This window comes from Theobroma cacao, chromosome 8 (genome assembly GCF_000208745.1).
Source record: "Theobroma cacao cultivar B97-61/B2 chromosome 8, Criollo_cocoa_genome_V2, whole genome shotgun sequence".
Classification (NCBI taxonomy): Eukaryota; Viridiplantae; Streptophyta; class Magnoliopsida; order Malvales; family Malvaceae; genus Theobroma; species Theobroma cacao.
The window spans coordinates 16875245-16895382 of record NC_030857.1 but is presented as its reverse complement, the minus strand read 5'-3'; the positions used below and the strand labels follow the sequence as shown (position 1 = coordinate 16895382).

Here is a 20138-nt window from a genome sequence, read left to right as displayed (position 1 = left end):
TTAAAATTAAAGACATGTACAAGCTTGCCTTGACTCAAGTAAAAACCCATGAGTTTAGGCATATAATTAAAATTAAAATATATTTAATCGTGTTAATCAAAGCAATCATGTAAATATGTTATATCTTGTATAAATTTTAATTGTGTTAATTATGTCATATTGTATAAAATTTAAATCGATAAATATAATAAACATATTTATCGTATTATTATATATTATTAAATAAATTTATATACATATTTGAAATCTTGATTCTTATTTACTTATATAACTATTAATATTTATACCCTAAATTCGAAAACAGAAAGATATATTCATATGCATGATTTAAAAATAATATGAGGTAGGGTATGGGCAAATAGTACGGTTATTCTTTATAGGGTAACATGGAATAGAGAACCAAGGGAGGGAAGAATACAATAAAAGGGCAGCTGACATATCACAACCAAAGACACGAGAGAACCGCGTTGGTTGGTACATTAAAATTAATTTGACGATGACGTGTCGTGCTGTAAAATTATGTCTCCTTTTCTTTTAAAATCTTTGTCCTCCTCCTAGTCCTGCTTATGCGCCAAACTCCCTAAATTCAGGGCACATTCTCCCAAAAGAAAATTTTAATTTATTTTTTATAAAAATAAAACATAAAAAATAAAAAATAAAAAAGCCCCCCTAAAAATCCACTCAAAAACCCTACTGAAAAGTCTGCACAGCTTGCACCAACTGCTGCAAAACCCTCTTCCCGCCTCTTCTCTCTCCTCTCCAGCTTCACTTTTTTCCTTTGAATTCTTAGCAGGGAAACAAGACAGCACAGAGACAGTGAAATGCGTTTGAGGGATGCAGAAGCTGATACGAAGAAGCCCTTCTGGCCTTCCACTTCTTTGTACTTCTTCCATTAAACCCTCTCTTTCTTTTCTTTCTCTTTCTCTTTCTCTTCCTTTCTCCTTTCCTGCCACCAACAGTACCCGTTTTACGATGCCCACTGCTGCTCTCTCTGGCAGCGGCTTAGCCCTCGCCGCTGCCGCCGCTCTTACCAACAAAAACCCTTCTTTTTCCCGGCGGTTCTACACTACCTCTACTTGTAGTATTTACCAGCCCTGCTCAAATGCAAGAACCCATCTACGGGGTTGGCCTGGGAGGATTGGGATTCGGCCAGCTCGGTGCCATTCGGGTGGTGTAGAGGAGGCTTTGGGTCCCGTTGAAGGATCGAAGAGTTTGGGTGATGAAGAAGGGAAAGAAGAGGAAGGGAAGCCGATGAGGCTGAATAGAAGGCAAAAGGGTTCAGGGGTTTTAGTGGGGAGTCCGGATTTGTTGACAATTCCAGGTGTAGGACCTAGAAATTTGAGGAAGCTCGTTGAGAATGGGATTCAGGGTGTTGCCGAGCTCAAGCAATTGTACAAGGATAAGGTTTTTTCCTTTTTTTTTTGGAATTTTTGTTGTAGACATTATATGGATTGATTAGTGTAAATCTGAGTTGGGATTTAGATTTTTAATGTGCTTGTAGTTTTATATCTTTATTCTGATGATGTCAAAAATTGAGTTAGATGGTGGTTTTTGTTGGGTTAAAGTATTTAGTTTTAGAGGTTTTCTTTTGCAGTTTTTCATGGGCATCTCTGAAGCTAAAAGGGGTCTGTTGGTTATATTTCCCCATTGTCTGGAATGGTTTTTGCTTATTTTTCTGATTATTTTATTCTTTGTAATATTTCAGAAAATGGATGGATTTATCTATTTAATAGTTGTGTTTCCAGAGCTTTTGTTTGGAGTAACTTATTCACATCACTGTGTAGATTCATTTCTCCATTGCATAGAGCTGACTCTTTCTAGCTTCCAAGTCCTTTCTCCCATACTATAAAGTTATTGTATAAACTTTGTACATGCTGATGGCATGTTGTTTTATTGATGTGCTTGCAATAAGAGGAGTAAGTATGAATTGGTTATGTTGTTTTATGAAAGTAATTTCCAAGTATGCCTGTTATACTAAGAAATGAAGTGTGGATTCTCATTTTCCAGGACCAAAAAAGTGCCAAGTTTAGATGACTGTATCCAAAGGGTCTGACTCCCCTCCATTACTTTTCTACTCAAAACTTTTCACAACACCTTTAATCAACATTCACAGGTATGACTTCCACAATTCATGGGTGGGTCCTACATGTTTGAATGATGATGGGTGTATTGGCAAGTAATGGAGGGGTATCCAATCTGGATCCAAAATAGTTCAAATGGTTGTAAGTGCCTAAACATGAAGAACAGAGTTTTGAGTAAATTGGTTGAAAAATCTTGTGCAAACTTATGTTTTCATGTGCACGGAGGAAACCATAGTTTTTTCTGTGATGCTTTGATGAGATTGTTTGCTGATCTGGGCTTTACCTTTTTTGCAGTTTTTTGGGAAGGCTAGTCAGAAGATGGTTGAGTTTTTACAAAGTTCTGTTGGGATTATCCACAGAAATCATGCAGAGAGTATAACAACTTTTATTAAAGAAAGTGTGGATGAAGAACTGAAGGATTCAGACTCTGACGTAAAGCCAGCTGCAAAGAAACGGTTAACATTCTGTGTTGAAGGAAATATTAGTGTTGGAAAGACAACATTCCTTCAGAGAATAGCTAATGAAACACTGGAGCTACGTGACCTTGTTGAGATTGTTCCAGAACCCATTGATAAGTGGCAGAATGTTGGACCTGACCATTTCAATATATTAGACGCGTTTTATGCTGAACCAGAGAGGTATGCCTATACCTTTCAAAATTATGTCTTTGTTACAAGGGTTATGCAGGAGAGAGAGTCATCTGGGGGAATTAAGCCACTCAGGTTGATGGAAAGGAGCGTTTTCAGCGACAGGATGGTAAGCATTTGAATAGCTTATTATTATTGTTATTTTTCTGCAGGTTGTGATGATATGATGATATGTTAATACAGTTTCTCTTTATGGTTGTCATGTTTTGCATATCCCACAAGTTTCATTAATCTAAGTTTTTGTCTTTTGAGGAATCTAAAATAGGTTTGACCCAATTAAAAAACAAAGGATTTTAGAAGTTCCTATGCATTTGTCAGTTCAATAATGACCAAAGTCATAGGATTTGAATCCTTGCAGTTCTTTCCTTTCTCCTTTGGTTCATTACAATCAAGAGGAAGAAAGCCCTGACCTAAGAGTTTCAAGGCTGACAACTTTATCTTATTTTTACTTAATTAAGGTGTTTGTACGAGCTGTTCATGAAGCAAATTGGATGAATGAGATGGAGATCAGCATTTATGACTCATGGTTTGATCCAGTTGTATCATGCTTGCCTGGACTTATTCCTGATGGTTTTATTTATCTAAGGGCAAGTCCCGATACATGCCATAAGAGGATGATGCTGCGAAAGAGAACAGAAGAGGGTGGAGTGAGCCTAGATTATCTCCGAGACTTGCATGAAAAGCATGAGAGTTGGCTTTTCCCATTCCAAAGTGGAAATCATGGAGTGCTGTCTGTTAGTAAGTTGCCTGTCCATATGGACAGCTCTTTGCATCCTGATATTAGAGATCGAGTGTTCTATTTAGAGGGTAATCATATGCATTCTAGCATTCAAAAGGTATGATGATTTCATTTATTTTGGAATTTAGATTGCTTCTCTCCTTCAGGCTGTATCTTAGGCTCTTTGTTTATGAACAGGTTCCTGCTTTGGTTCTTGACTGTGAACCCAACATTGATTTCAGCAGAGATATTGAAGCAAAGAGACAGTAAGATAACATCCCTACTGTTTTCATCAAATTAGTTAAAAGATAACTTTGAACAGAATATTATGCCTACAATTTCAAATGCTGTATTGATAGGTAGGGCTCTTTTTTCTTACCAGTGTTGGGGGGTGAGGGTGGGGGAATATTTGAGGAAGACTAAGGGGGGAGAAGGAATTGAACCTTAGTCCCAACCCTCTTAAAGAGAAGTAACAATAACTAGGCCAAGCCTGGGTTGAAGATCAAATGAGCTTTTGCTTACTTATTCAAGAAATAAAGAAACAAAAGAGCTTCTTCAGTGGCAATTGTGAATGGCCTGGTTTTCTAATTTGTTTCATTTCCCAACCCTTGATTTGCATGTTTTTTTAGCAGAAAGCTGGGAATTTGATATACCAGTCAGAATGATTTTGAGTTGACGCTTCTCCAATATCACCCTCTTTTGATCATATCGTATCTAAGAGCATCTAGGTCTCCTATTCTATAAAATCAATACAAGGACAATAGACCTTAGCATTGTGCTGAAATATTAAACTTTTAAGCACTCAAGTGGTAATAATGTCTAAGAGATTAGCTTCATGATTTGTTAAGAGTTTCTTATTGCACTATGATGTGAATATTAGAGAAAGAAATTTTTATGTGCATCAGTTCTCTTGGCATCCGATACCCCTCCTGTTATTTGTAAATGTTTTGTGCCCTTATTAGTTTGTGTCTACTCTTCAAAAGTATATATTTTTCTTGATTTATCTACTTTTGGTTCTGGGTTTTAAACATTTGTTTTTCTTAGTTCAGATATTAATATGCTGATGTCCACGTCTTCATTCAACAGTTCATATGTCCCATGTGCCTTTAGAGTTTTTTAATTTGTTCCTGAACTGGCTTTGGTGAAGGTATGCACGTCAAGTAGCAGAGTTTTTTGAATTTGTGAAGAAAAAGAAGGAAGTCTCATCCACTAAAGCTGGTGAAGAAGGTCAAGTAAATAGCCAACCTCAGATTCTACTGCCCCATGCAGGTGGATTATGGGTAGCAGATGGAAAACATTTCCCTGATTCCGCTCTGAAATCTCTAGATTTCCGGCGAGCCATGTCATTCATGTCTGGCTCAGGCTAGTCAGTTTTTGGCACGGCCCCTTTTTCCCTAATCTTGGATTTGCATCTAGAGTTTTCAGCTTTGGTTGGTTGTGACTCTGGGTGGGCATGTCTCTTGTAAAAATGTGTTTTTAACCGTTAACCTGTAGGAATGTAGAGATAGTCGTAATGCTTGTTGGATGCTTGGGTAATTCTTACCGTCTGACTGTCAAGTCACTGAAGCTCTATTTTTGTTACTAGGAAGTAGCTTCATGTACTGCATTTGTTTGGTGTGACGGCTTTCCATTAAGTGGTGCTTGCAGTGCTAGTAAAAATTCTAAATTTCTAAAGATGAAATGGACCGACTTATACGGGCATTTATACTTTTTGGAGGACTAGGTTCCAGGTTCAGATCCTTAATAAGAACTGATGTGCTGAAATACAAAGGCAGCAGCTCCCTAAAAGCAGCATCTAGTTCCACTCTCTAGTCTCAAAATCTCTGTGGCATCCATTAATCGATTGTTATTTAAAGGGTATATTCTTTTTTGGATTTCTTACAAATGCACAATTGGGTTGGATTATATTAAAGGCAAATTAATCCATATAACAAAGGTAGAGCTATCTCAGGCGCAATTATTCAAATGCTTGGTTTTCAAAGCAGGATGTTTGCCTGGCTACATGAACTAGTTTGGTACCAAGTTCTTAATGAGCATTTTTTGTTCAATTCTAACTTATAAAAAATGTAACTAAAATAAGTCAATTTTGAACTAGCCTGCTGGTGATAGATTGAACAAGAATGCTCACCAAGAGCTGGATAAAAAAATAAGTAATGTAGAACATTTGAAGGTCGAGGACTTGGACTGTGCTGTATTGTGTTTGTGGCACCCCCTATTTATAGGCATTATGTCAATACCTATCTCCACCTTTTCCTATCCAGACAAGATTAACCTCCACCTCCTGAATTCAGGCCCAAGTAACTTGACTTGGTCTTCCCTTCTGACACTGTTTCTACCAAGTGCTTATGTGTCTATTAGCTTAGTATGTATGACATCTGATAGGGGCTAGAAGCTGCAACAGTAGCAGAGTCGAACACACCAATTAAAACTAATGGAGACTGGGAGTTTGGTAAGTGTCAAAAACTGGAAGAGTAGAAATGCTCAGACATGAAATTTACATTATAAATATGTTATTCTTGGTTCTAACACTGTTTTTTCTGAACAAATTTAATACGGAGTACACCATCACCTGTACATAAATACATTAGTTTCTCTCTAGACATGGAGCTCTCTACAAACTATACAATAGATTACATTTTTTACAATTGCCTAGATATCCCACCACATCTTCCAATATCCTGACCCCAAAATAATTCTAATCGAACTTCTAAGTGGCTACAATAAATTATTTCCATGTGATATTTTCTAGCAGCAGTTTCACAAGGGTTTTGCCTCAATTACCATATCCCTAGATCAAATGATGGAGAACCCTGAAGCCCACCATTCTGAAGGTTTGGTTGAACAATTTTCTCTTGCTTCTCTATTTGTGGCTCTGACTGGTGTTTGAGAAGAAAGGTAGCTTGTGCCTCAACAGCATCAAGATCAAGACTTGCATAAAATTGATCATCATCATCGTCAAACTCATTCTCATTCACAGTGATTTTGTCCACTTGGGGCTGCTGAGAAGCCTTACTTGATTCTTTGCCTCCAACCTCAGATTCGAAAGAGAATTCTTGGTCTAAGTTAATTACAGGAATAGTCTCCAATTGGAAGAAACTCAGCTTTCGCTTCCTACTTTGCATACTCTTATTTTCTATTGCAAAATCATTAGTTCCAAAAGGCATGGATTGTGAGAAGATCCTCTCTTCCATTTGGAATAACTCAGTATACTTCCTTGCAGGCTGATTTATGGACTCAAGTTGAGGTACCTGGAGAGAATTAAAGGTCTTGCCCAAGGAACACCCACGTCCATTGTCTTTGCTCGTGGAAGCTACACAGTCAGGGCTAAAAGAAGTTGACTGCCTCACCATTGGTGATTGGCTTAGCAAAGAACGCCTGCAATAAAAGAGCAATTAGTTCATTAACGCTGCAGCTTGGCAAAAAGCCAAAAGATGAATCGAGGAAAAACACAAGGATGACATTTTAACAATGCTATTTTAAATTTACTGGTAGATTCATAATTCACTTGCAAAGTGAAGTACATATTGGATCCATGGTTGGGAAGTCGGATAACCATGTAGATTAGGAAACAAAACAATAATACTTGTTAAAAAAAAAATCATGTTGAACACCTAGTGTGGCTTACTTTATACACAACCATGCCTATGTAACTAAGAACATGGAAACCAGTCCAATAAAAAGGGCAAAGTCTGCAAATCTAAAGTACAGGACCTCAGTTATGTCATTGAAAAGCACCCATACAATTGTGAATATATGATCAATCAACATCCCTTCTTGGGAAAACTGGACTTCAAAATCGAGCTATTAACTCTGGCTCTCTGTAGCATTCAATCTTGCAGTGGGCTGTCAGCCAGCCTGCTGCAAGGACTTGATTTTGAAATTTAGATGGTGAAATCTAAAGCAGCAGCTACATAAGTGTACATTTTCTGTTAATTGACAAATTAGAATGCTCCACAAATAGCTTGTGATTCATAATAGGAACATAAAACAAGAAACTCTGTTGCTAGATATATGGACATTCTAACTGTGAGAAACTTTAGAATTCCGTGAGCTGGAAAAGATAAACTACAAAAAAAAAAAAGAAAGAAGAAGAGGTAATACATCCCTTTAGATCTAATGACAGTTTTATCATATCATGTCAGTTCTTCAGCTAATAATTTTCAAAAAAAAAATGTATCAGATTTGCAGATTTTAGGTCTCTTCTGACTGGTCCACCTGAAAATATTTATTCCAGTAAAATACTTTTATTTAATGATTTCTAAGGGTGAATGTTGGAAACCTCATGGGGATGTCAAGAAAATGGCAGAAATAATGAGAAAGAAACTGTCAGCAACCTGTAAATTGCCATCATGTCAACTCTACCAGATTCAGTCTGGTTACTGCCAGCAGTAGGAGTTATCCTGTCATCTATGAAACCATCATCATACAATTCATTGTCATCATCTTCTTCTTCAGCAGATATTTCAGCTTCTGTAGATACCCTGAGCAAAAAGATTAACAAATATATAAAAAAATAATTAACCAGCCATCATGAAAGACATTTAATATGCACACTCAAATAGCTTTTGATATGGAAACTTGATATCCATTTTATATCTAATGGAATTTAATTGTACAATTATTGTTGAAGAACAAACTAATATATGAAAGCCTTTCCTCTGGTGTGCTAATAACTAGCAACTGTTCCTTTTTTTTTTTCATAAAAAAAAATGGAAGTTGAGCAAGGCACTTACTCAGCTTCCTCATCAATGAACGTTCTGACATCATTCTCTGGCTTCTTTTTACCTGAAAACAACAGGTACCAGGCCTTATTAATAACCTGTACACAAGTTTTCTTTCTTAACATTCTAAACTGATTACACTCTAAACAATAACTAGGCTTCAAATCAAGCATGAGACAAAACTACTGGGGGAATGCAGAAGTCACACTGAAAGTCCCTGCACTGGAAATATTAAATAATTCCATGTATGACAGATTACCTCTGCCATGCTTTTTTTGAATAAGACTGGCACCAGAAAAGGATTTGGCAAGGTTTGCTACAGAGACAAGAGAATTTTCCTTCATGCTTTTTGAGCTCCTAGCTTTTCCACAATCCCCAACTTTGCGCAACCTTTTAAACTTCTGGGCATGCTCGACTGTTGCCACCTCTCCAGAACTTAAGTGCCAACTTTTGCTGCCACTACTGTTTGAAAGGTGTGCCAAGGGAGTTTTCGTTTCCACAAGTGGAGAAGTAGGGCTATGTTTTGTACTAGAAACAGGGTTCATCTTAACTAGAGGTGTCATTTCATCTTTCAAAACAGAGACATTTCTTCCATAGGGGCTATTGTCCATTACGCCCCTTTCATTTTCCACTGGACTTGATGATCTAAATAGCAGTTCAGTGCCCAATTTGGCAGGTGATGCTAGGTCTGGAATTAAAGATTCATTTCTTATTTTGTGCTTTAAAATCCCTGCAAAAAAATTCATGTTTATCAAGCTAGAATTAGTTACTCTGGCTCAACAAACTTAAGAACATATAAAACTAAAAGGACAACTACTGACCACTATCAGTTATAGGAGACTCTGGAACAACACCGATTTTGATCAAATTAGTTAGACGGGGACTAAGTTCAGTATCTTGGAGATCACAGCAATGTTCATCAGCCAGTGGTGGCGGTGCCTTGATTTCCTCAATATCAGGTGTTTCACAAGTGCCACCTGGAGTCCCAGGAATTTTTTCTACTCCATCTAGCATTTTCTTTTTTTCAGAATCAGTTTCACAAAATCTAGGTGTTGGTAGAGTATCATCTTTCGTGCTTTTTGTCTGAGAAGTTGTTACATTTGGAACAGCTTCAGTTTGCATAATTCCATCTGAAGTCTTCACAGGGTAAGTCTCTTGATTCAAACAATTTTGCAACTCTTTAGTACTAGGACTTGCATGCTTAGAATGCATTACATCTTTGAAATAAAGTGAAGGAACAGATATAATTAGGACCTTTCCCAAAGCATCAACAGATACAAAATCAGAACCAAAAAGATAGGAGTGCTCTTGGGGACTTTTGCATTCAGAATTTGGCTCATCATACTTCTCCTTAGTTCTTATAGTCCTCATAGGCAATTCTGCAGAATCTGTTACTCCTAATTGAGCATTGGCTGCTGGAGAATTATCCAAAACTAGCAAATCTGGAACAATGGTTTACTGTTAGACTTTAGCTGCTGACATTATTGGTATCTGTTAGGCAAGCAGCCAATATATATGGGGAAAAAAGGTTTCTTGACATTAAACACCAAAAAGTTACCGATGCAGATGTAATTGTTTCAAACATAATTCAGTAACAACCTGATGTTGTAACCATAGAATCAAATATGAACAAGTAAGAGGGATGAAAAGAAGAAGACTATATAGAAAAGATCTCAACAGCACATCACTATGTTATCAGGTTTAAGACTCAAAAAATCAAATTCAATTATATGGCCTATAAGAGCTACAAGATATATGGTGAGAATAAGAAAATGCAAACAATTGCTCAACCTTGATTGTTCATTTATGGCATGTACTAGAAAAGTAATTTCATGATAGGTAAGAAAGCCTATTTATAAGAAAAAAAAAATTCAGGTATCTCATATTTTATATTAATATTTTGTCAAAATATTTGTATCAATAACGGATGCTAAATTTTTTTCACAAAGTAAGAAAAAGAAAGCAAGGGATCAAAATACTGAATCTATAACCCAGTTTCATCACTGAATTAGACCAAGTTTCTCCTTCTCCCAAAAAGGAAGGAGAAAAAGAGAAATAAAAAAAAAAGTAAACACTGCCTCCTATCTCAAATCTACTAAAACCTATAAACATTTTAATCTAAAAGTACTCAAACTTAGCTAATTACATAAGCTTTCTCATAGACAAATTTGTCAAGAAAGCCTTCTATGCTGCTAAAGACAATATTACCTTTGCTGCTACTGTCATGTTGCTCAACAATGCCAACTCCAAAGCAATCACCTGAAGAGACTTCAGCCTGAATCCATTAGATAAATACATAAGCTAGATTGATGCTATGTGGGAAGGAAAACAACTCCAAAAAGTTCAAGTGTGAACCTCAACAAAGAAATTCCCATTGCCTCCTGGAAAGGTTAAGCCTTGCAAATATTGCATGGAATCTATCAGCATCTCTGTTCTACAAGAATGCATTACTTTATATACTTTGGAGGGAAATGCTTGAAAGTTAGGGAAGGCAATCAGTGAAGGTCTCCAAGTGTTCTCACTGGTAGAATGGAAATACTTGGCAATTAAATCAGACTCTGCAACAGACAGTTTCTCCCTAAAAGGAGGTGTCTCAACAGTGTGATCATCTTTTAATTTTTTTCCACGGGGAACAAATTGTTCAATTGACAGCTCAACAAATTGAACTTCTGGTTTGACAATGTGAGGAACCTACATACAGAAGATAAAAGAACATATGGGTCATAAGGTAGCAGTTGAAGCAACAAGAAAACATGACCAATGACTTTAGATAGATCTCACCATCCTTGGACTGGAATGGAAATTGAAGCTATTCATTCCACCATTTTGCATGTGTTTATTTATAGACCGGCTGTTAGCTTGCTTTCGCATATAACCCTTTAGCTCTGACCCTTGACAAGCAAGAACTAGTATGACTTGTTAAGGAACTATTTGAATTGTAAGCATTCACTTTTTCTGGTTTTTCTGTTGGCCGTGGGGGGCAGATTTTTAGAGCCATCAAATCACAAAGTAGAAAAGTACAAATTTTTGCTATATCATGTGAACACTAAACTCATTAGCCACCCACTCCTTAATACACGCATCATGAAACAACAAAAGGATATCAACTTGTCCCTCATGCTTCCTTCCGGTTCTCCCCATCCGCTGAATCATCCTTAAAGGCGAAACATTAGCATCAAAACATATTACAAGATCAACTTCCATGATATCCAGGCCTTCTTCACCTATTGATGTGGCAACAATAACATTGTACCCACCAGCTCGAAATTTCTGTCAGCAAACATAATAAGCCAATCACTGGAATTGGCAAATTCGCCAAGAAAAAAATCACTAAAATTAACACAATTACCTCCAAAACTGCCTGTTGAACTTTTTGAGACTGGCCTTTCAATGCTTTCCCTGTAAGAGACTATGGTTAACATATAGTTCATTTGTAAGGCATCCAACCTAAAACCAATTAGCAATAGGTGGAAAACCCAACCGAAAGTAAGGCCCCAAGAAAACTCAGAATTAACCAATTGAGGATAACACCACTTAATATTACCTTTCATGTGTAGGCCCAATACTAATAACTATCACAAACAGATGGCCAGTGTGTAGACAATGAATACAGTGCAATAAAATGACGAATAACAAACAAAAAGCCAGGCAACAAATAACTTTGGCTATGATAACCATAACAAAGCATCCAACTTAAAAAAATTCATAGTAAGTGGAGGGAACATAACCTAAATATCAGGTCTCAACAAACCTCAAACTTAACCAATGTGGAATAATACCATTTAACATTGATTCAACCATTACATCAAAACTTTTGCATCTTGTTCTAGATGCTTACAAATGATTTCAGAAAGGTATACTCAATGGGAAAGCTAGAAGAACAGAACAGCAAACCTGAGCTTTGACCAATAAACTCTGTTGCTTTGACTAAATCTCCAATACTTGCTAGTGCATTCATTATGTCCCTGAATGCAAGTTTAATTATACCAAGTAATGGTGAGATACTATGGACTGAAAGTGTCACAAACAAAAAGAATATAAAAAATGTTTTCCACCTGACACTTCCTCTAAAATTTGAGAAGATAATCACCCTGGAGTTTTGTGGATCCTTTGTATCTGCAACATATATAGAAATAAATATAAAATTATTTTGAAAAAGAGAAATTGTACTAGATATGTCATTAAAGCTTCACTTTGAACATAAAGCCTCTTTAAGAAACTTCTTGTGCATTAAATATTGGTACTGAACATAATCCATATTACGAAAGTGAAGTTTTATATCATCAACATGAAAATCTTCCAAAACCCTAACCATGATAGTAGAAGGGATTTAAAATGGCTGAGTTGTTGAGTATACATTTCTCCATTCTAAAATTCCTAATAGAAAGTCAGTATCAAATGGCCAAGCTAAATAAAGTGACTTGAAAGAAAGTCCAACAAAAAAGAGAACAGCCTTAGTATGCCAGTTATCCTGTGCTTCATCATGACAAGTTGACGCACTAACTGGTAGCAAGACCGAGACCAAGGACTTTTGAAACTAGGTGCTAAATAATTCTATACATCCCAAAAAGAGATAAGAATTTTATTTTTCTTGTAGATTGCAGATGCTCTACATAATTCAATACAAGATCTTACCATCAAAATCACACTTTTATCAGTAAATAATAAATTAAGGCCTATAGTTTCTCACCGCAGGCAAGGCAGAAGAAACTTTATTCCTTTCATATTTGTAATTTCAGTATTAGCAATTCAGAATTTTATTTTATAATGGTAGAATCATAATTTCTGCACATTCTACATCATAGGGTAGGGGAGACAAACAGGTGGGTTCAGATCTGGTCAGAATGACTTCGGGCTGTTTTGAGTTCAGGTTAAAATGAAACTAGCAACTAAATTTTGCATTTTTAGTGTTAAGCTCAAGTTATTATGGCTTTGAGTTGGACCGATCTCAGATTCAGGTCATTTCCGGGTTTGGATCATTTTGTGGTTCGGTTCTTTGACTTTTTTATCAATTCAAGTTTGGATGGGTTTGAATTCGGGTTCTGGTTCATTTTGTCACCTCTATCATAGGGTTAAGTTTAAATTATTCTAGGAGTTAGGTTTAATTTTGGAGTCCAAGATGGTTATTCACTTGTCTAAGAGTTAGTATCCTATAAAAAATCCTCATCTTTGTAGGTTTAGGAGTAGTCTTGCAATCTCTTATGTATTTATTTTTAGTTTTGATCAACGAAATTATGAGTATTTGGGTTTATGCAGACATGGATGCTTAAAAGTATTGTGTGCTTCTCTCGTTTGACATATTGTCTCTTGCTATAGTGTTCCTAGGTCACTTTTTATAGCAAGGACAATACCCATAAACTTTCTTTCTTCTAGTTGCTGCTGGACAAAAATTCCAGCAACCTTCCCCTTAGATTCCAGCCCCCTTTTTGAGCTCTGTTCTTATATCAAACTCTAACCACACCTTATCCTACCCAAGCCATATGCCTAAAATCCCTAATTGTAACCCTAGCCCATAATAAACCCAAAGAAGGCAGACTTCTCGCAACCAACCTGCCTCATTTGTTTCTCTATCCTTTTCCAATGCTCATTTCCCAATTACAGAGTTGAGATAATAAAACTTAAAAGATATATGTGAACCATCAATAAAGTATCAAAATGAGCAAGAGTATCCGTCACCAATTTGACAAGTACATATAATCCTTCGAGTCTTAAACTAAGGGAATTTTATTTTATTTTTTCCTTGAAGAAGAAAGTCAAAACAAACCAGAGTTCATTTTTAAAGCTTTATTCTCTCATAACTCATAAGTAGCAGCACAATACCTTAAAAGATTCCAATATATCGGTTATGATGATTCAACATTCAAGTTTCTAGCATCCTAAGAAATATACTACTGTTAGTTGCAGTAAGATTCAGGGAGGAGACGCAAATCAAAACCACCACATGCAGAATTATTATTTAAATGGCAGATGACATACGGAAATGGTCAACCAGTACTTCTAACATTTTCGACAATTTTGGACTTGGTGCACCATGAGACAAACTCCGTTGCATTAAAAGCTTTGCATTCATTATGTCTTCATTTTTACTCATCAATCTTGAAAAAGGCCTGCAACAATCAAGTCTGAACATGTAATACAATGTTGAAAGATGTTGTGATCAACATATAAAACAGTGCACATAAAAGTAGATTCAATTGCAGGTAACATGTGTGTGTTTGTGCATCGATATGTCTGTGGTTCAACTCAAACAACAATTAGCAGAATTCAGTAACAAATCACTACTCCATTTCTGCTATCTACCATCGGCTGATGGAACTTCTGGCCTTTAAAAAAAGTTAAAAAGTTATATCTTAAAATAGTATTCATATTATCTGCAAGCAAATCCTACTTATCTGAACTTATCTAAAAAAGGCTAGTAACATTGCCTCTAATCAGAGAGCAAGTTTTGGTTCACAAGGAAACAGATAATATTTGTTTAGTATGAATTGTGTTTTAGTTACAACTTCAGCAGCATTTTACTAAAGAGAATAAGTATAAAGAGTTCAAGATAATGGTTCTCTTATGATTAAAATATGCAGGCAATTTCTTCAAATTGCTGAAATGAAGGTGATAAATACATACCCTTGTCGCAACTTTTCCTCCAGCATCTCATATGCAGGTCTTATTCCATGGCTTGAAAGTAGCTTACGAATGTGGTAAAGTGTGATAAGAACTGCAAAGTATGTTTCAACTTCTCCATGCTTAACATGTGGAAGATCTGGGGGAGGTGCTTGACGAAATTTATCCCTTGAATTAAGTAAATCGACCGGGCTTAACTGTCAAAGGCCGATGTAAATTAGATGTAAAAATAATAGGAATACCCCATTGCAATCGTAGGAAATCAGAGTGATAGACAATGAGATGTTTCAAATTCAGGCAAAGTTAGAAATTGCAGAAAATTCACAGAAATTATATCTGAGCAATGCCATAAAAAGAAGCCAACATATACTTGCAATACTCTAGTCCTCAAAAGATGGTTGCAGCTCTAGGAACCTCAGGTGCCATCAGCATTTAGCATCAACCATTTTCCCTTGCTTCTAGACCCAAATAGTTTTAATGTTGCCTCAAAAAGTGAAATATTATGTTTTTAAATTCAATGAAATTTTCATAGAATGGCAGTTTGTAGCCTTTTTCCATTTGGCAGCAAGCTGGAAGTTTCCAAATTTCTATCAAGTACACCCATGCAAATATTTAGACTGAAAACTTGAATAAGCTAAGATGCAGAGCAGATGAATATTGAAAAAGAACCAAAGAATTATAGCATATGTGGAACCCATACAGTCTGATAGTCCCTGTTCTGAATAAGTCCAACCACATGAAGCCTGGCCACGTAAGGACGAATTACTTCTAACAACCGATTATTTACCTCAGCTGCATCTTGCCCCAGTGGAACCTAGAAATATTACAAGGAATATGTTAAAATTCATTAGGAATAATAAACAACAACATTTAAAAGAGACAAACTTCTAGATACCTCAATCAGTTCTATCTTTCGGTTGTGAACATATGGGCTAACATCAGGGTCACTTTCATTGCGATATTCAAGTGTTGATATATATAAGTTGTCAATTATTTTCTGGATAGCAGGCTGCTTTGCTGAATAATGGCACTTAATGTAAGCATTTAAGGTTATGCGAAAATTTTGGAATACAAGAAGACAATTGTAACTTACATCCTGGTGTGGCAGTCAAAGCTAATACCCTCAGGTGCACTGGCATTGCCATTAACTACAAATTTAGAGTACAAACAGCATCTTTGAGACCTTGCTCAGTACATGTTTCCACAAAGATTGTACTCAAATCAAAGAGAAGGAATTCAGTTTAAAATTCTAGAAAGAAAAGAGGAAACAACCTCGCGAACTGCCACACAATAGGAATAATTTCCCAATGCTCGATGAGCCTCATCAATCACTAAACATACCAGGTACTTTGCCAAACATGTGCCTGCACCATGTTACTTTATGAGTGAAGTCCAGCAAAAGAAGATACTAGAAGGACAACAAGTAGAATGGTAGTAGTAAGAAACATTAAGTCACAAGGTTACAATTATTTGCTAGCCATCCGTAACATGCTATGATATTACTTTAGAGAATCACCAGATTGAATATCCTTCTCTAGAACTTGTGGAGTAACAAAGAAAACTCGTTTAGTCTTCCAAAAACTTGCTCTTCTTGTCGGACTGATCTGACCTGTCATATCAATTGTCCATTCCTGCAATCAGTTTGTTCTAAATGTTCTCAAAATAGGTCAATGAGTTTGAAACTGCACAACCAAAAAACCAATGGATGAAAAATTCATTGCATCACTAAAGGAAGAAATAAAAATACATAAAAACACACACTGTCTTACTTGCGGAATTCCAACAATATTATGGCATGCTTCTATTTGCTGCATGACAAGCGGTCGAGAAGGAGCAGCAAAAACTATCTTCCCTGTCAAAGAACAAAAATAGACACCATAGTTTTATTGTTAAAGATTTTGTTCAGAACTAAACTTAAGCATCTGCAGATTGAGGACATATCCAGTTTCATTTTGCAAAACTAATTGAATAAAAGTCATACATCATTCTGAAGGAAAATGCATATTAAAACAATATAAAATAAACTAGTAAGAAAACACTACACATCAGACAGCATATAGGAACATAGATTTCTCATTTATCTAGTTATCAGTTCTTAACTATTTTAAACAAGGGCATCAACCATATAGTAATATGAAGCAAAATGTAAGAAATTGAACTTTTACTTCTGCTATGCAAAAAGGAATCAGAAAAAATAATAATAAAAACAATGAACATCATCAGTCACACAGGTAGAGCTTCCAGAATCAATAATAGATGTCAATAATTCACAAATTGAGTTTCCATACTGAACTGGAGAAATTTACAAAGTAAGGAATTGAAATATAGGGATTTTTCCACAAGAAATGGTTCCATTGCTTTCATAACTCAGTTGCATGTGAAATCACCAACCACTTGTGCATGAAACACGAGAAAGCAGTGCCAACCCAAAGTTGGAAACTTTGCTGTTCTTAGTCCAAGAATGTATAAGAATATAGAAACTTAAAGTCCTATATCACATAATCTATGAACACATTTTGAATACTGGCATACTTAAACGGTAGAAGCAAAAGCAAGAGAGGAGGAGGATATACCACAGTACTTTCCCTTTCTAATCAATTGTTAAACAGGCAAAAGAGCTAGTGGAGAGGCCAACAAAGAACCTCCATATGATGCTAAGTAAAGAAACTAGCATCAAGATAAAAGGAAAATGACCAGGCAAAGTTTCACGATGACTAAATCTCTCTTTTAATCAGCAAAGGTTTGTCCTTCAAATGATTATGAAGGTGTTAGGTTATGAAATTTATAAAAGTTAATAAAGTATGTGTTGCTCAGGCTGGATGGTATGCAGCTTAACAACAGCAAGGGAACAAGCAAAGATACCATAAATCATTGTTAGCATATTGCTTCTCAGATTCCTACACATCTAGCCATGCTTATATACCATGTCCAATAACAATTTTTGAAACAAACAAGGAACCTGTTACTCTACTTATCAAAACATCAATATCAGCCTCAAAAATTATCAATGACTATAAAAGCATAAATAAATTCTGATGAGATTTGAGTAATACTGTTATAGCAATGCCTGTGACATAAACGTTACCATCTGGAAACCATCTGAAGTAGTTATAAATTACAACTGCGGCAATAAGTGTTTTTCCAAGGCCTGTTGGCAACGCCACCAACGTGTTTGAAAATAGTGCTGTCTTGGTTATGGCAAATTGATAGTCACGAAGCGGGACATTAACTGCCCTAACACAAAGGAAAGAAGTTAACTTAGAAATTCTTAACAGATACTTAAAAACAAATTGTTAAAAGACACTTCAGAAATTAGATTATTTTTAAAAAAATCAAAGATATCTCCAAAAAAGAAAGTAGATAAAACTTTAAAAAATTGATTTTTTCTTCTTTTCAAATTGCTAGTGCACTACAAGATATATACTACTATAATTGTGTCTCAAAGCCATCTAGTTCATCAAACAGACCAAGTATAACATACAAAATAAAACCTAGCCTCCATAAAGAGGTAAATATCATTCATTTCAATTCAAAATTGGTCCTTTCAACTGAACTTTGAGGCACCACTTAAAAGACTGCAGGAAGCATAACAACTTGAAAAATTAAGAAATAATGCACTTTCATGGGGGAAAAGGAATATCACTATTTTTTGTACCCTCTGGCAATAAGCTAACTTGTATTGTTAACCTCAACCAACCTATTTGACCAAATAGTAAAATGAAAAAAAAAAAAAAAAAGAAAGCTATCATGGTTTATGTTCGCAAAGTGACTTACTATTGGACAAGACTTGTAGGAGTTGCACCATCCCAGAACCAAAACCAAAGCAAGGAATATACAATATCTAGATGCTTTAATATTGATTGCTCAAGCCTAAGTTTAGTGGAATATACAATATCTAGTTGAATTTTGGCATGTTAGTAAATCTTGTGTAGTTCTAGATTCCTTTCTATTCCTTGTGCACATACATGTGAGCAGACACTATTACATACTGATCATCATTACCACTAATACTTGATCCACTATCCTCATTATGGTCACGAACATTCAGTTGGTTCAACACTATTAAATGTGCAACAAATCAAACACAAGCCACTACAACAATAATGAATTAATAGTAGTTAGCATGGCCTTTGAAGCAAGGTAATCAATATTTTCACCAACCAGTACTAAAGAATTTGTATTTATTTTGTGTAAAACATTTGACAAATCACCAAATATCCCCCTATGCAATTGCAAAGTGCACCAATATTAAACCAAATATATATATATATATATATAGGAGTAGTAAATTTAAAGAATTGGTCACTAAGATTGCTACTAAATTTATCCCAACCAAATTACTTCATTGAAATAAAATAATTGATATTTAAATATACAGGTCCTGTTTTGCGGGTTCCTATAAGGACTTCTTAAGGTTATTTAAATTTCTATTTTACAAAATATTTTTCACTCAATACATTATTCTCACAAATTTCAAGAACAAAAAAATATATTCGTTACGAAAATCTTTTTACAAATATCACTATAACAAGTGGCTATAGACACTCTTTAAATTTCCTTTTAATATATCCCAGCTACCCATATTTGCTAAATCACTAATGAAATAACAAAAATACTCCACTTAACCCAAGAAAAAAAAATCAATAAAAGCCTAAATTTAAGAAATAAATAAAACAAAAAATCCAGGAAAAGAGAAATGCGTGGAAACTGCAAAAATATAACCTGGGTAAATCCAAGTTTTAGCTGCCTCAATATCAATGCCAACGGATGCCACCCTGTCTTCACCCTCAACCTCAACCTCAATTGTCCGATGATTATCAGAAGGAGGCCTGGGTCCCACCTTCCCAATGAACCTGTCGAGCGTGGATTGCCTTGAAGTACCAGCAGCAGCAGCAGTGTTTTTCTTTGACATTTGGGCTAAGGGAGGAGGATGGGCAGGGGCAAAATGGGAAGAAGAATTATTGGAAGAAGGTTTTGTGTTTTCACATGCCTTGTCGATCTCTCTAACCGCAGCTTCCCAATCAAACTCCTACGCTTAAACACCAAAATATATTTAGAAAAAGGAATTACCAGTATGCATAAAAGAGAGAAAGAGAGTGACAGTGAGGTTACGACTTGGTCGCCGTCGTCGTCGTCGTCGATGATTTGGAGAGGAATGCTTGAGGCCATTGAATCTGCAACGAGTCTGTGGTGAAACCCTGTAGAAATCAGAGAGAGCGAGAGGAGGGAAGAGTTGGCTTGGCGGCAAAACTTTGAAGGCCTTTCTGGGTTTTAGCCGAAGAGATGTGCTGGACACGGAACACCATGGAACCGTATATCCATGTTCACTGACTACACTTGGGCTTACACGCAG

At 36.0% G+C, this 20138-nt stretch overlaps 2 protein-coding genes across 3 annotated transcripts; one reads left to right on the top strand and one right to left on the bottom strand.

Moving 5' to 3' along the window:
- LOC18592979 lies at window positions 671-5153 on the top strand. Its single transcript, XM_007019964.2, has 5 exons — window positions 671-1404; window positions 2376-2837; window positions 3187-3564; window positions 3645-3712; window positions 4594-5153. The coding sequence occupies exons 1-5, from the start codon at window positions 835-837 to the stop codon at window positions 4811-4813; spliced, it is 1698 nt and encodes a 565-aa protein (XP_007020026.2). The 5' UTR covers window positions 671-834; the 3' UTR covers window positions 4814-5153.
- Window positions 5916-20138, bottom strand: LOC18592978. Of its 2 annotated transcripts, none has more exons than XM_018125547.1 (23): window positions 19898-20138; window positions 19508-19814; window positions 17871-18014; window positions 16555-16637; window positions 16302-16416; window positions 16058-16149; window positions 15879-15933; window positions 15681-15802; window positions 15486-15599; window positions 14789-14982; window positions 14144-14274; window positions 12223-12283; window positions 12062-12132; window positions 11517-11566; window positions 11272-11437; window positions 10949-11076; window positions 10523-10858; window positions 10376-10442; window positions 8989-9609; window positions 8427-8897; window positions 8180-8231; window positions 7781-7927; window positions 5916-6821 (listed from the first exon to the last, which is right to left on the bottom strand). In XM_018125547.1, exons 1-23 carry the CDS (start codon window positions 19952-19954, stop codon window positions 6224-6226), a joined length of 4182 nt encoding a protein of 1393 aa, XP_017981036.1. In that variant the 5' UTR covers window positions 19955-20138; the 3' UTR covers window positions 5916-6223. The 2 variants fall into 2 exon arrangements, with proteins under 2 accessions (XP_017981036.1, XP_017981037.1); XM_018125548.1 differs by having other exon boundaries at window positions 19901-20138.

Coding starts and splice junctions, on each gene's coding strand:
- LOC18592979 (XM_007019964.2), top strand. CDS start 835: ATGCAGAAGCTGATACGAAGAAGCCCTTCTGGCCTTCCACTTCTTTGT. Junction 1,405..2,375: donor AGCAATTGTACAAGGATAAG/GTTTTTTCCTTT, acceptor CCTTTTTTGCAG/TTTTTTGGGAAGGCTAGTCA. Junction 3,713..4,593: donor GATATTGAAGCAAAGAGACA/GTAAGATAACAT, acceptor GCTTTGGTGAAG/GTATGCACGTCAAGTAGCAG.
- LOC18592978 (XM_018125547.1), bottom strand. CDS start 19,954: ATGGCCTCAAGCATTCCTCTCCAAATCATCGACGACGACGACGACGGC. Junction 15,600..15,680: donor GAAAGATAGAACTGATTGAG/GTATCTAGAAGT, acceptor TAATATTTCTAG/GTTCCACTGGGGCAAGATGC. Junction 10,859..10,948: donor TCCATTCCAGTCCAAGGATG/GTGAGATCTATC, acceptor TTCTGTATGTAG/GTTCCTCACATTGTCAAACC.